General features: G+C 43.3%; 1 protein-coding gene across 1 annotated transcript in view; it reads left to right on the forward strand.

Moving 5' to 3' along the window:
* zzef1 (zinc finger, ZZ-type with EF hand domain 1) overlaps positions 1-16,635 on the forward strand; it is a 75,819-nt gene that overhangs the window by 12,672 nt on the left and 46,512 nt on the right. The window contains exons 12-26 of the mRNA XM_063203532.1: positions 515-653; positions 1,994-2,212; positions 7,082-7,173; positions 7,423-7,676; positions 8,795-8,928; positions 9,118-9,188; positions 9,478-9,592; positions 12,289-12,448; positions 13,186-13,307; positions 13,556-13,678; positions 14,030-14,199; positions 14,760-14,841; positions 15,392-15,593; positions 16,036-16,160; positions 16,623-16,635. The exon at positions 16,623-16,635 is cut by the window's right edge and continues 222 nt beyond it. Coding sequence (XP_063059602.1) covers positions 515-653; positions 1,994-2,212; positions 7,082-7,173; positions 7,423-7,676; positions 8,795-8,928; positions 9,118-9,188; positions 9,478-9,592; positions 12,289-12,448; positions 13,186-13,307; positions 13,556-13,678; positions 14,030-14,199; positions 14,760-14,841; positions 15,392-15,593; positions 16,036-16,160; positions 16,623-16,635 — 2,021 coding nt within the window. The remainder of the gene's footprint in view (positions 1-514; positions 654-1,993; positions 2,213-7,081; positions 7,174-7,422; positions 7,677-8,794; positions 8,929-9,117; positions 9,189-9,477; positions 9,593-12,288; positions 12,449-13,185; positions 13,308-13,555; positions 13,679-14,029; positions 14,200-14,759; positions 14,842-15,391; positions 15,594-16,035; positions 16,161-16,622) is intronic.

Below are 16,635 nucleotides of genomic sequence, written 5' to 3' on the forward strand. Positions count from 1 at the left end.
GTACTCTCTCCCACTGTCCGATCCTACATCAGGTTTTTGTTTACTTTGGAGGCGCACACCCAAGTAAAGTAAAAATCCTGCCACATAAATGTATTTTCCCCAGCCAATTCTTTCAACCTGCTCATCTCAAGGTAGATGGCATAATAAGTGAAGCCGCCTATGTTTGATAGCACAGTACAGTACACATAGTACAGATGGCAGTAGGACAGACCATTCACTTTCTCAGTCCACTTTGCCCACCTCATTTCATCTCTGAGTAGCCACTTGTGAATTGTGAAACTGCACTTGCCCAACATGTGACATGAGGTTGTGGTGGCGTGAGTGTGTATGTGTGTATGCGTGGAGAGGCCACTGCAGAGGGTTTGTGTGTGTGTATATTTCTGGCCGGCGGGGCTGTAAATGTGACTCATAACCTTCAGTGTGAGTGGAGTGGAGTGGAGTGGAGTGTGTGTTGAAGTCCGGGCCCGTACTGAGCCACATGCCTCTCTCTCTCTGCTCTGTATGTATTATGTAGCTCCAATGGCAGTGGCAGCGGCAGCAGCACCAATGGCAGTGGAGCGGGGCAGGCGGAGGAGGAGCCCATTGGCTGCTTCGAGCTGGAGGACGACTGGAACGACGTGGAGATCAAGCTGCGCCAGTGTCGGGTGTCAAAGGTATGTGTCCACTCACACTCACGGAGGGTCAGTCACTCCTGCACCCGCACTCACGCGGTCACCTGAGTCAGTCACTCTTGCACTCGGTGGCATCCCTCTTCCGCTGCTCACACCCTCTCAATTTCAGCCCCTCCGCCTCCTTCCCCTTGCCTAATGTCTCTCTTTCTGTTTCTGTCTGTGTCTCCATCTTTTTCTCCTTCCTTCCTCTCCCTGTCTTGCTTTCTCTTTGTCTTTCCGTCGCTGTCTGCCTCATTCCATCTCTCTGTCTCCCTTTCTCTTTCTGTCTCTCTCTTGTTTGGTGTGAAAAGCCCATTGTATTCACTCTCTGTCTGTCTGTCTGTCTGTCTGTCTGTCTGTCTGTCTGTCTGTCTGTCTGTCTGTCTGTCTCTCTGTCTGTCTGTCTCTCTCTCTCTCTCTCTCTCTCTCTCTCTCTCTCTCTCTCTCTCTCTCTCTCTCTCTCTCTCTCTCTCTCTCTCTCTCTCTCTCTCTCTCTCTCAATCATATTCATCCCCAGTACCTCATAGTCTGTTAGGAATAAGCATAACCGTGCTGAGTAAAATGAGTGCTTTACAATTTTCAAAAAGGAGCCATGACTCCAAAATGTTGTGTATCATGTGAAATTGTGCCATTATTTTGGACTCTTTAAGTGCATTGCAGTGACTCGTTGACCTCTGGGTGAACTTAAAGGGACACTGTGTGAGATTTTTAGTTGTTTGTTTCCAGAATTCATGCTGCTCATTCACTAATGTTACCTTTTTCATGAATACTTACCACCAGCATCAAATTCTAAGTATTCACTATGACTGGAAAAATGGCACTTTTCATACATGAAAAGGGGGATCTTCTCCATGGTCCGCCATTTTGAATTTCCAAAAATACCGGTAGCCATTTTTAGCTGCAAAATGACTGTACTTGGACCATACTAGAAAATATATGTTTATTACTTAGTAAACTTTCATGTAAAGATCAAATTTGGCATTAGGCAGTTTCAATGAGCAGCATAGTTGCAGTACCTTTTTTGACCATTTTCTGCACAGAGTCTTTTACTAGACCTGCACTACAACTCCATGTACTATGAATTTAGTTGTTGAGGTATTTTTAATTCCTCTGTGAACATGTGTGTGTATGTTTGGTTTGCTTCTGTAGGTGTATATTTATGTGTATGATTTTCATTGAGCTGCTTGTTCTACTGTAGTGAATATTTAAACACCTTTGGTTAAACATGCTCATTTCTTTTCAACCTAGCATGTAAGTCGAACATAAAGAACCTTTTTTGTGACACATTTAGTTCACCTTGCTCCTCTGCCCATTCTCTGTCCCCTGTCTCCCCCTCTCCACAGTTCCTGATGGTGAAGTTCCTGTGTGCGCGGCAGGAGTCTGCGGAGCGGCTAGGGGTGCAGCAGGTGAGCTTCAGCGGCTACCTGTGTCCCGGCGCCGACCAATCAGAGCCCCTGGAGGACCTGAACCCTGACCCAGAGGGGGCGGAGCTAGACCTAATCAGCGGACACACCCTCCTGAGGAAGACACTTTTCTTCATCCAGCAGCTCACAAGAGACCTGGTATATTACTTACACACACACACACACACACACACACACACACACACACACACACACACACACACACACTGCTTTTGGCAGATGCTTTTACAATCGAGGACATAATCTTACAATCGAGGACATAATCATAGCCAAGATCACTAGCAGATACAAAGTGCACAGGAAACAACAAGTGCAGATGATAAGTAGGGTAAGGTTTTTGTAAAGTACAGTAGCACATGGTTAAAGCAAACACACACACACACACACGCACACACGCACACACACTCACACACACACACACACACACACACACACACACACACACACACACACACACACACACACACACACCCTCCAGAGCAAAATATTACTCTTTATTCAGTAGCTTACAGGTACTGGAGACCTGGGGCTTCATTTATAAAACTTTGCGGAAGAAATGTGCCAAAAGATTTACCTGATTCTTGGGAACGCCCCCGCGTGACGTAGCCGAACGCAGCCAGATGATGTAAATCAGGTTACCAAAAGATGGCGCACGCACGAATTTCAGGATGTGCGTGCGCAAGAAAATATTCAGATTTATAAAGCATGGCGCACGCACGTTCCACGTTGATTTCTCTTTATAAATCCCAACTCACTCTGAAGTTGCGGCACATGTGCGCGCCTGTGGACACACCCATAATTATCCATGAATATTCAGTGAAATGCCCTAAATGAATATTTATATCTGTGGACGGCATGCGGAAAGCAGACGAGATAGCCTATTTACCACATGTGGAGCAGTTTTATTAGATAGGCCTAGAGAACGTTGGGCAATGTGGAGCAGTTAAGTTTGGGAAGTCGTGCAAAAAACAAAATCCCTCGAATTGCAGCATGTGCATGGTTATGTTCGCAAAGGTCACGCTATACCAGAGGTAAAAAAATAATAATTAAAAAAAAAGGATGGCATGGACATTAACCTGCCAGGTCATGGACATGTAGTATTAATTAAGTTGTGAACAAGGGGAAAAATAGCTGCGTCAAGGAAACATCTCACATGGCATGTCCCCATGTGAAATTCACCGGTAGAAAATCTATTCGCTGTCTCATCGCACCTCATATGCACCGGGTTTACCGTTGGTCACTGCGCGCAGCTGTCTGCTTTTAGTTCAAAGCGACGCCCCAACTGTCGATCGACACATCCACAGACAGCATGACATCTATGGGCATTTTCTAGTCTGTATTTATTTAATGTGTGTATTATAAACGTGCATTATCAGTCTATAAGGCCAGCTGTCTTAGAAATGCATACCTCTGCTTACTTGCTGACGAACCGCATGAAAAAGAAATGGCATGCAACAAGAGAAACGAAGCTGTCCATCAGTATGGCACTTGGCTGTATGCTTGCCTGTATGCCGAATGGCTGAGAAAATCAACCATTATCTTTCTATTAGTACAGCTGCACTTGGGACTCGAGCAGATGATTCTGCAACTGGCTTAAATGTTGGCGTAATTCCTTGCAGAGTCAGAACGCACAAACGATTATAGCCTACAAATACTGGAAAGGTCCATGAGTGATAAACAGAATTTAGGGTATTTCCAAATGTCATATACCCTAAATATAAAATTTGAAGCGTCGGTTACTTACGAAACATGCATGTGACTATGGATAGGCCAGGTAGGCCTGCTAATTATTTTCCACCATTACCAAACAAACAACAAACGACTGTTTTTCATTGCGAACTGGATTAAAGTTAAAGTGGCTATCGTGACACGTGAACTCCGATTTCCCTACCAATTTCGGGTCGTTCTTCCAGCTACCTCCCGAGGTTGCGCTTTCTGCGTTTGGTGTTTTGTTTAGGGCGTATGCATGTATGAGGCGCCGCCTAGCCAATATGTCAGGAATTGCATACACATCACCGCTAAAAGCTTGCACGTACCTTACTTTTCCTCGCACATCACCGCTAAAAGCTTGCACATACATTACTTTTCCTCGCACATCACCCGAAAGGTTTGCACGTACACTGTTATTTGCTTGCACTCGAACAGGAAAACGTTGTGCATACGCCACATTTTCATGCACGCAGTAACAAAAATCTCACACACAAACTACTTTGACCTCGCACACACACCACTTTTGCCTCTCACACATACACACATTACACTCATACGCACAATACTTTTATTTGCACATGCACGCCAAACGCTCACACATAATTAGACTTTACTTCGCACATATCCCACTTTTCTATGCACATACACCCTTAAAGCTCGCACACATACCAGTGTTACTACGCACATGCTTGACTTTTCCCTCACGCACATACCACTTTTTTCTTACACATCACTACCATTCAAAATCGAGATTTCAGATGGTGTTTATGACAGGGAAATGGTATGTGTGCGACGACGTTAGTGTTGTGTGTCTCTGAGAAAGTGGTGTGTGTGTGTGTGTATGTAAGTTGTAGTGTGTCACACACAAAAAGTGTTGTGTGTGCGAGCTAACATGTAAATTAAGGGCCAAGCTCCGCCCAGGTGCCAGCTCATTATGCAAAATGCAGACCGAGTAAAGAAAACATTGAATATTCTGACCATTCTGAACGTTACCCTTCTATTATGTAATATATATATATATATAAATAATAAATATGAATGGTGATACAGTTTCAGAAATAAAAATATTAGCGTCCACTCAAGACAGGAAGTGAAAAAACAACAACCGGAAAACCAGCCCAACCCACTTCCTTTGCCTGAACGTGGGTTGCTCGCACATTTAACGGACTGACGAACGGACTTCGAAATGGCTGCGCATACCAGGGACAGGGACGCCATGTTAAATCAGGCTATAGGGCTTTTTAAGTAAGGGTTAACGTTCGGCGAGAAGGTCGCTACCGTGGAATAGCAGCACGACAGAGAGAATCTTTAGACCCCGACGCGGAGCGGAGTTGTTCTCTCTGAAGTGCTGCTATTCCACAAAGCGACCGACTCGCCGAAAGTTAACCCGCTTATTATATGGATATACTTAAATGATTCACACATGGCGGGACATTTCTTTAGGCCTATTTAATGTTAAGATTGTTGCTGCGCAAAACAAAACAGTGCCGTTGTGGAACACCGCTAGGCAACAGCTAGGTAGCCAGGACAACAGGTGTTGTCTATCACAGCAGCTGATTAGAGTGACAAAAGACCGGACCCCCTGCGGAGTGATATGAAACATTCGCTTTAGCCACTGACTTGTATACAAGCCAGTGGCTTTAGCAGTGAACGTCTTGTTGCCATTGACAGCGGTAGCCAGGACAACGCTGTCTATCACAGCAGCTGATTAGAGTCTTGTTGAAAAGTCGCTTTAGCAGTGAAAAGTCTTGTTGCCATTGACAGCGTCACAGCGGTCTGTTATAGACCAACCCGTCCGTTATCGAAAAATAACAGACGTCCGAACGTTGGGGAGCCCCGTTGAAATGAATGGAGCATTCGACAGATGACGTCACAACCATATAATAAACACAAATAGATTCTCCTGGAAATTCAGGCGTTAACATCCAGGCAGGTGTTAACAATTTAGCTCGTTCTAATAATTCGACACCAACACCAATTGGCACCATTCAATGTTTTCTTTACTCGGTCTGCATTTGCATAATGAGCTGGCACCTGGGCGGAGCTCGGCCCTTAATTTACATGTTAGCTCGCACACACAACACTTTTTGTGTGACACACTACAACTTACATACACACACACACACACACCACTTCTCAGAGACACACAACACTAAACGTCGTCGCACACACACCATTTCCCTGTCATAAACACCATCTGAAATCTCGATTTTGAATGGTAGTGATGTGTAAGAAAAAAGTGGTATGTGCGTGAGGGAAAAAAGTCAAGCATGTGCGTAGTAACACTGGTATGTGTGCGAGCTTTAAGGGTGTATGTGCATAGAAAAGTGGGATATGTGCGAAGTAAAGTCTAATTATGTGTGAGCGTTTGGCGTGCATGTGCAAATAAAAGTATTGTGCGTATGAGTGTAATGTGTGTATGTGTGAGAGGCAAAAGTGGTGTGTGTGTGCGAGGTCAAAGTAGTTTGTGTGTGAGATTTTTGTTACTGCGTGCATGAAAATGTGGCGTATGCACAACGTTTTCCTGTTCGAGTGCAAGCAAATAACAGTGTACGTGCAAACCTTTCGGGTGCATGTGCGAGGAAAAGTAATGTACGTGCAAGCTTTTAGCGGTGATGTGCGAGGAAAAGTAAGGTACGTGCAAGCTTTTAGCGGTGATGTGCGAGGAAAAGTAAGGTACGTGCAAGCTTTTAGCGGTGATGTGTATGCAATTCCTGACATATTGGCTAGGCGGCGCCTCATATGCATGGGTCAAACTTTGCGTGGAGCTGCGCATGTTTACCGCCAAGTTCTTTTTCTATAAATACCAAACCTTGCGGTGAACTTGGTGTGCGCAGTCTTTTGTGCGTACGCACCCGTTATAAATAAGGCCCCTGGTTTATAATACACACACACGCACTCCTCAGGAAAACACTTTTCTCATCCAGCAACTCACACACACACACAGACGCACACACACGCACAGGCACTTGCACACACACACACCCTCCTGAGGAAAGCCTTTTTCTTCACGCGCACACACACACTCTGAGATAATCAGATGGTGATATTTTGGCATTATGCCCATTCAACTCTCTTTATTCACTAAAACATTAATATCGAGTCTGGGGTGCATTTCTCGAAAGTGTAGTTGCTAACTATGGTAGCTACTTTGTTAGTCGCAATGCAATTTCCCATTGGCAACTACCCAAGTTGCTAACTGCTAACAACTACGCTTTCGAGAAATGCACCCCTGTATTGATATTTTCTTTAATTTGTATGACTCACTCATGTCTGTCTCTTTTGTACTCCATTCAGGATTCTTCCCTTTACAAGCAGAAGTTCCTGCTCGACTTCAGCGGTTTAAACCTGCATCTCTTCTGGAGCTTCTACAACAAACTCAGGAATATGTGAGTGCCCATCTCCTCCTTTCATATGTTTACTTACACTACTTAAAATTGAACGATTATCTGTTGAGACATGTAGGCACTACTCTTACTGTGTTTCTGTATGTATTTGTGTGCGTGTGCGTGCGTGCGTGCGTGTGTGCGCCTGTACGTGTGTTTCTGCGTGCATGTGTGTGTTTCTGCATGTTTGTTTGCCTGTTTGTTTGTTTGTGCGTGCGTGCGCGTGCGCTCTCTTTCCCATGTGTGCATCAGTGAGGGTGAGGAGGTGGTGAAGACGAGGGTGCTGCTCCTTCAGCTGCTGCAGAATTGCTTCCCTGTGCTGCCAGGCCCCTCTCCCCTGCAGAGCCCAGAAGACACCCCTGCCCTCGCCGCTACAGCCCCTGCTGCTGCTGCTGCCGCCGCGGCTGCTGATGCCCCTGCTGCTGCCTCTGCTGCCAGCGCCATGAGCCTGGCAGATAGGGAACACTCAGAGGCCGTTTGGGAGCTCTACACCCACCTGTGTCAGGGTAAGGGCCCCCGTGGGCAGTTGTAGAAGAGGGGCCAGCGGGGGCCAGGCTCCCTGTAGAATTGCTTTTGGCCCCTGTTATGGCCCCAATACTGAACAGCCAATGAATATGCCAATCATTTGAAACTATATGTTTTCGTATTTAGTGCGTATTTAGTTATTTAGTCTTTTATAGCTATTTGTGTAATAACCTCACTACAATATTGTCCATTCACGCGGGCCTTTTTTTGGGGGGGGGGTGTAGTACATTTATATATTTTTTAAAAAAAAAATGCAGTACAGTGAATAATTTCTGTTTATAACACAGTTTCATTCGTCCCTCATGCAGGGGTCTATGTAATGAAAAAAATAATAAAACAAAATAGGAGCAGAGATAAGAATTTAAGAGTACTGTGAAATTGTTAACACATAGACAAAAAGGGTCTAAGAGGGTAGGCTATGCCTTTTCCCCACACACACACAGGCGTACACATTCTACATGAGGGGTGCTGGTCACAGGGCCAGTTTTTCAAAATTCCTCCCATTGAAAGGGCTGAACAACATATTACACATTTATGTCTATATTCACATTCATTTCTATATACAGCTCAATGTCTCCTCTGCCGTGTCAATGAAGGCCTGTCACCTAACTCATTACAACTGTAAAACAAAGCCTGGAGAGTGTTAGTAAACTCATCCCAACTGTCCCTTCTCTGAAGGTTTTTTTTATTGCTCCCAAACCCAAGTTAACTACAACAACTTGACTAGGCTTTTGATCCCTCTGTCTTTCAAGCACTTGTAGTTTTCTCTATAGGATGTATTTACTCCAGGAGGAAAATGCGAAGGAAATCGTAATTCAAATCGTTTTTAACAAAAACGGAAATCGTAAAAAAAAAGTAAAAAAAAAAAAAGTTATTATTATTATTATTATTATTTTTTTTTTTTATTTTTTTTTTTACATTTTCGCAAACTATGGCGGCCAAATTTAAACTATGGCGGGCCGCCATAGTTTCCTCAATGTATGGGAAACACTGGTCCATTCATCTAGCAAATACTTAATTACGTATACAATCTGTATCTGTTTTTGTAAATGTCCTGTACAAAGAAAATGTCTTATTTTACTTGTCTATTGTTCATCAGTGGTGGACAGTCCGGAGGGGGAGAGTGCGGCAGACAAAGGGCTGAGATGGGAAGCCATCAAGGCTATCCTCAATGGAGCCGTCATATTCTTCCCTCACAAACAGAGCCGGAGGGACAAACTCTTTGACCTGATGGTACTTTGAGTATTGAATGAAAATTTCTTCTGGAGAAATGAAAACTTAAACATTATTTTTTAAATTTTAATTATTTAATACCGGTATTACTACGTACTATTACAGCATGTCTGTTGGCATTATTTTTCTTACCTTGCTTTTTCCAAATCATGGCTTTCCTAATCCTGTTTTCTCTCCTGTCGCGTGTAGACGAGCATCACTGAGGAGGACCAACTGGAGTCTGTTAAGCTCACGTTCGAGTCTCTTTGTAACTACTTCAGGTAAGCAGAAGATGTATTGCCACTGTATTGTATTGTGTTGTATTTCATTTAATATTATATTGAAAACAATTATATTCAGGATTTTGATGTATCTAGTATTTTTTTTATTACATTCCTATAGTGGTATATACCGTATTATACTGTATTGTTTAGTACATCAGTTTGATAGAACCATGTGTTAATACAATCCATTATAATATGTGTATGAATGCAAAGTTAACACCATAACATGGGTACTGACCTCATGAGGACCTTCCCCTGTCCCCTGTCCTGTGTATTGTTCCCCCAGTGACAAGGACCCCAGCGGTCTGCTTCTGTTGCCCCCTAAGGACGCCCCCGCGGACTTCAACATCAGCCCCGTGCTGAGCGTCATGGACACCCTCATACGGGTTGCCATGAGGGAGGTGGGTGGCCTGTAGGGAGAGTGTGTGTGTGTGTGTGCGTGCGTCTGCGTGTGTGTGCATGTGTCTGAGAGAGAGACAGACAGACGGATTGTGTATATTTGAGAGATTAGTGGAATGTGTTTGAGAGAGAGAGAGAGACAGAGAGAGAGAGTGAGTGAGTGAGTGACTGAGAGTGCGTAAAAGAGAGAGAGTGTGAGTGAGTGAGTCAGTCTGTATGTGTGTGGTCTGGTAGAGTTGTAGCTCTTTTGGCTGCGGCCCCCTGGCTGTGCCTATTTATTGCGCTGTGGGCATGAAATATGTATAGCGCCTGACAAACACGCAAGGCGCCTTCATTACCATTTCATGACTCATATTCTACCGTCTTCTACCACAGAATGCACAACCCCTACAAAAGACTTTCCCTTTCCAACTCTTAGACTTAAAAGCAGAACACTGCTCAGTTTTAAATCAGTTCAAGGACATTGTTTGGGGATTTGCCCTTTGGAAAGGAGTGATTTCTCCAGCATCATACTGTAACCTGTTTCTTTAGTGGGCATAGACTATTATGCAAGTTGCCAAATTTAGGCAATTCACAGATCTGATCAGAGGGTTGATACTTAATTGTAACTGTTATGATTGTTAAGATGTATTTCACGTTTGGGTATTATTGTCACAATGATGATTGTGTTGTTCATTTGAAGTCTGCCTTCCTCATGCCTATGTAAAGCTTAATTTTAATGATTCCATATAGGAGAATGAAGGGAGCACTGTAGTGAAGTTACAGGTGAAGTTGTTTTACATGGTGTAGTGTTTTCACTTTTTGGTGTGCCATTCATGACAAAAGCATTGTGCATTATTCATTGGTCTGTCAGGGCAGTCTGAATGTATGCTAAGTATAGGACGCCCCCCCCCCCTTTGTGTACTGTATGTGCCCTCTGAGGGTAGTGACACTGCACAAACACAATGGTGTCTGATGTCTTTGTGTGTGGTAATGTTTGTGTCTGTATGTACGTACGTGTACCTGCATGCATGTGTGAGCTTGTACATGTGCTGTATGTGCATGTGTTCTTCTCAGTGTGTGAACTTTTTTGTGAATGATTATTGCATGCTTTTACACATGTATTTGTGTCAATGAAGCTCCTTGGATAATCGTCTTTCAAGTCCCAAGAAAAAATCCAGCCAACTTACAACTGTCTTTGAATTAGATGACATGGGCGATGTAATGTTGGTGGTAGCCCCATAATGCATGCCGTTTAGGGATGCAAATTATCGATTAATTCATTAATCATTAGTTGATAGTGTTATCGATCGACTTTCGATTAATTGATAAGCGGCGTTTTTTCACCTGAATTTCATAGGGCCTTTTAAAATATCAGCTAAATAGTTAAAACACTGAGTTCAAAAAGTATAGGCATATATTGTTATATTAAATAAATTATATTAAGAGAATTACATTTTGATCATTTAGCCCATATTGTATTATGTTATATTATATTATATATTCCTCAAGTAATTATGCATTAGGAAAAGAAAGCAGACATGTTTTCTATGGCATCTCCACACCACCTTTGGGGGGGCATTGCTTGGTTTCACCCAGGAGTGAACTAGTAGCCCCATGCCCCCTCTATGTCGCCTTGCTGTTGCCTGAGATATGATGACAGACAACGTTGAGTGAAACGTAATCATACGGGCTGTGATCAGACTCAGAACTTGTTTGCATATAGGTGTGTCAGCCAGCATGGTCAACCACAAGCATTTTAATTTTACACGCTTCAAAATAAAGAAATGCTATATTTTGGGGTGTGTGTTGTTGTCCATAATGCATAGTAATGTCAACAAAGTTCGTTTCTGAACAAAAAAAGCTATTTCCTGTGTCTGTAAGGAGAGCTAATAAGCTAACAGGCTCCATTGAGAATGAATGGAGCTATGACAACAACACTTACAGCTAACATGGATTCACCTGAAATTGAACAGATGGTGCTCCTCTTCATGCATGGTCATATATTACCATGCACAGTTCAGATAATACTAGTCTTGATATCCGACAGGGTGTTGGTGATTAAAATTACAGCTCACAATTTGAAATGACTACGTTTGTGATTTCGCTAGTTAGCACGCTAAGCTAACATAGCAAGCTTAACCATACAGTGAAATGCTGCTTGCAGTGACATTTGCCTGTCTTGAAAGATCGTTTTTTTCATAATTCAAACAATAACAACTTACACCATTGGTCTTGGCATAATCACAGATTCAAGTACACATCTCCAAAAGACCCACAAGAACTCTAGAAGTTGCAATGACGATTTAATAGATAAAATCTGCGCACCATGGATTTCAATAGGACTAGAACTAGAACTACTCAACAGTCTCTTGCCCCTTCTAGCAATTAATCGCGATTAATACAACCTCTAGCAACCTCTTGCTCGACATAATTAATCTAAAGTCGATTAATCATTTGCATCCCTAATGCCGTTCCATCAGAAAAGATCAAATAAACATAGTATTTCACTACTGTGACATCACACAGGGGCTTTACAGTAGGAATGCACTACGACTTGGTTATTGCCATTCTGGTAACTGTGAATTTATAATGCTGTGTCTTAACAGGTCAATGTGTTACTGGTTTTATATTTTCTTTTTTATTGTGTGCGTGTGCGTGCGTGTGCGTGCGTGCGTGCGTGTGTGTGTGTGTGTGTGTGTGTTTTAATCCCCATCAGTGTGAGGCGGTGATGGTGGAGCAGAGTAAGGGCCCGAGTCGTAAGGTGCTGCTGTCCCTGTACTGGGCCCTGCAGGGCAACCTCCTCTCCTGGTGCTACCTGCAGCTGAAGGGAGGCCAGCCCACCGCCTGCGAACTGGCCAAGGCCATCCTCACAGAGTGTAAGCATCACATGAGTATCAATGTGTGTGTGTGTGTGCTTGTGCGTGCTCGTATGTGTGTGTGTGTGTGTCAAAGCAGTTCTCACCAAGTGTAAGCCTGACCTTTTGAGCTCTTAATTGCTTCAACCCTCTGCTATTCTGCTACTACGATTTGTCAGTTATTATACCATGCTGGAGATGAGGAGCATTCATTATTTAGGGTTATTTTTGCATTGCAGTCATTGCTGTTGTTCTTTTGGATTACAGTCAAAACTTGAAGTTATGTAATGGCAGTCTGTGACAATGAAGATGGTAAATAAAAAGCAGAGGCTCCTAGGAAACATATTCTACCATGCAGTGAATTTGGCTTAAATGAACTGTCCACCTTATTTCAGGACATTGCTTATCTGTAGTTAAACCCTGGTAAAAGATGATTTTTTTTCTCTGTGTTTGCAATACCTAGTTTGACAGTATAGCCGTAGTTAAGGTAGCAATGGAAGTCTATGGTAACAAATAAAACATCATCAAATGTTCCTATAATGCACTTTAAAATGAATGTAAAATTCACCAGAGTGCAAAAATGTCTATTTAATTCTTCTCATCTTCCACCTCTCCTCCTTTTCCTTCTCCTCATCCTACTTCTCCTCATCTCCTCCTCCCCTCCTCGTCTCCTCGTCTCCTCCTCATCTCCTCCTCCCCTCCTCGTCTCCTCGTCTCCTCGTCTCCTCCTCTGCTTCCTCCTCTTCTCCCTGCTGCAGATGTTCACCAGTTCCTGACGGGGGTGCGTACCATGCTGTCGTCCCTGCTGCAGCACCACAGCAGTACGGAGCTCATGGACAAGCTCAGTGGCTCCATCATGGCCATCGCCACCAGGCAGCTGGTACAATTTTTTTTGTAGAACAATCATGTGTGATATATAAAGTAAACTGTATGTTGGAATGGGGAATAGAAAGTGCCGCAGACTAATGCCGCAGCACGGTAGATGAGATTCCAGGTTTTGATGAAGTACTTTACCTGTTAAATCCATTTAATCACAGTTATATTTTGTTACATGTTGTATCCACAGTTGTGACATTCATTCATTCATTCCTTGTATGTTCTGATGTATGTGTGTGCCTGTGTGTGTAGATCATCTTCCTGCTGGAGCTGTGTTCTCTGGACATCCCCCACTGTGGCCTGCTGCACAGCTTCTGCTCTGTGGTGGAGCTGCTGTCCAGCCTCTCCTGTGACACTGGGGACATCTTCTCCTCGGTCAGTGCTCAGGGTGACATGGTGTAAAATAAATAATTTATGACTATACTATATGTTATGTTCTTTTATGGCCATGTATCATTTATGTTTTGGTTGTTGTGTGTGCTTATATGGTTTGTTTATGGTATGAATGTTCTTTTGGGCTTAGACGTCAGGTGATACAACCACAGTTAATGCCCATACATTAATTAGTATTTAATGCACTGCAATGAATATGCTTCCTAGAAAATCCACTAAAAAGTTTTCAAAAATCATTCAATCCATACAATAGTGGTATTGGCTGTGGTTGCACCACCCTGACGTGCTACTACTGTACTAAAATGTCATTGACCCATATGTGTGTCGTTACAGACGGATGTGGAGACCTGTCAGCAGCCGCTGCAGCCTGTGGTGCTGAAGACGTGGGACATGGAGTCGCTCCACAATTACGAGAACGGCCAGCACGAGACCACCGTCTTCGTCTGCCCCGGCGCCACCTCCTTCGAGGTGGAGTTTGATGATCGCTGCGAAACCGAGAAGAGGTTAGTTGGGTGCAGGGCTGCACTGGGACCAAAAGCTCCGCAGCACACACTGCTCACTGCACCCCACGAAATTGCATTTATGCCTCACCCGTGCATGGGGGCAGCCCCTATGGGAGCAGTGTGTCGGTACGATACCATACTCAGGATACCTCAGTCATGGAGGAGGATGGGGGAGAACATTGATTAATTACTCCCCCATCGACCTGGGGGCACTGGTGTCGAACCAGCAGCCTTTGGGATACAAGTCTGACGCCCTAACCACTTACTCATAACAGCCCTGACAGTGGGTTGGTCTCTAAGGAAATACAAAAACCCATCAGCCTTGGCTCATGAGGATTGTTAGCCCTTCTTGGAAATGATCAGTCTGCCAGATTATCAGTACCTTCCTGGTTGGGTGGTTTGTTGATATTTGCAGCTGGCTGTGTTTCAGCAGAATTTGCTGCCAGCGGCTCCTACTGTGCTGAATTGAATTGGCTTATCTGGAAGCATTTCCTCTAAACTGCGGTGACGGCGGTGGATTCCGTGGTCTGGCGGTCTCATTTTTCTTTCTTTCTTTTCAGGTATGATTACCTGGAGTTCACTGATGCAAGAGGCGGCAAGGTTCGATACGACATGAAGGTCGGCACAGAGAAATGGCCAAAGGTAATCAGAGAGGACACCTCATCGCTCAGGCTTTATTTACGACCACACTGCAGTCAGTCGCTTACCAAAGTAAATTTTACTTCTCTGACGATGTTCATCAGATTGTTAAAATATTTGGAGTATCTTCATCTGTAAACTGCTCTTTGAATAAATTGATGCTATTTTGGCTTGGGAGAGTCATAATCATCTCAGGAAGGATCATTCTCAAGATCAGTCATTACTCCAACACCAATATATTAGGCAAAATTTGTTTCATAGGAGGCATTTTAATTTAAAAACATTTTTTTGGCTTATGTCTTTAGATCAGACATTTTTTCAATCGGTACACTATAAATCAAACTAGGCACACCATTTCCTGTACTACTTAACTGCAGTGGAGGTTGCTCTTACACTGGAAGTTGTGTTTGATCTGAAGTCATAGAAAATAGCAGTTCAGCATTTATTTAAACCGGGTTTCACATGAGAAGTTTTGTTGTTGTTTCCTGATGAAGATTCAACGAAAGATGATTTTCAACACCTTCTTTCTCTATGTGTGTCATCTCCTCTGTAGAAAGTGACATTCAAAGGCGGTCCCCAGCTGCAGTTCCTCTTCCACTCGGACAGCAGTAATAACGAGTGGGGCTACAAGTTCAATGTGACGGCGTACGGCCTACCGGACGTCACCGTGTCCTGGATCTCCGACCTGCAGCTGCTGGTGTCCAGGCTCATGGGGCATCTGGCATCCCGCACCATGGCCCTCAAGACACCACAGGGTGAGCAGCAGAGCGCTGAACTTTATTCATTTAATTAATACATTTATTTATTATTATTATTATTATATACTATATATTATCAATACCAGGCTGGTCAACTTCATGCATTATACATTTAATACATTTATTATGTATATTATTTATTATTATACCACACCACAGAGTCTGCTAAAGACAGCTGAACATTTTATTGGCGTTTACACCTTTATTGTTCAGACAGGAGAGTGAGAGACAGACGGGGGGTGGGAGTGGATGAGGATCGGAAAATGAACCTGGGTGAACCGTTGTAATGGTACAGTGTCTTAGCCCACTGAAGGACGGCATCGTTTTTTATGAAAGGTGTGACATGAGGATGGTCTTGTGAGAGCCAGTGTCCTTTACCGTCATGTAGTTCAGTATGACAGAGGAAGTAAGTGTTCATCTTCATCTTAATTTCATTCAGACACACTTGAAGGCAAAGAGCAGCCTGCTGCCAAGATGAATCATGTTCTCTCGTCAACACTGTGGAAGTCCATCTTCAGACACGGCCTCGCCAACACAGACTCCAAGTTCCAGGACAATGAAAAGGTAAAGTCTCCCATAAAAAGTTTATCCTGTCTTGATTACAAAATCAAATGAGCTGATTTTTTTTTCATTTTAATTTAATTGTTTAACTTATAAATATTCTGCCATATTAAACACTGAAAACACCACATTAAGAACAAAAACATATATTTTGACTGGATCTTAAAATGTAACAACAAATACTTTGTAGAAAAATATAAGCACAACGTACGTAGATTAACATAGTTCTTAAACTTGGCTGCTAAATAATCCACTAAATATTATCCTTTTGCAAGTTGAAAAAGGCCAGATGGTCGAAATGTTTGATTAAATAATTTAGCATCAGCAACAGGAATGTGCAGTCCTTTTCATCCTCTGCTACAAGCCTCCCGTGACCAGCACCTCAGAACCCTACTGTGCTTTGATACCCACTTCAGATAGAAAGCTGAATATGTAAACACCTTCAAAAAATGTCTCCTGACCCAGGTGGAGCTGGAGG

This window comes from Engraulis encrasicolus, chromosome 7, assembly GCF_034702125.1.
Source record: "Engraulis encrasicolus isolate BLACKSEA-1 chromosome 7, IST_EnEncr_1.0, whole genome shotgun sequence".
Lineage (NCBI taxonomy): Eukaryota > Metazoa > Chordata > Actinopteri > Clupeiformes > Engraulidae > Engraulis > Engraulis encrasicolus.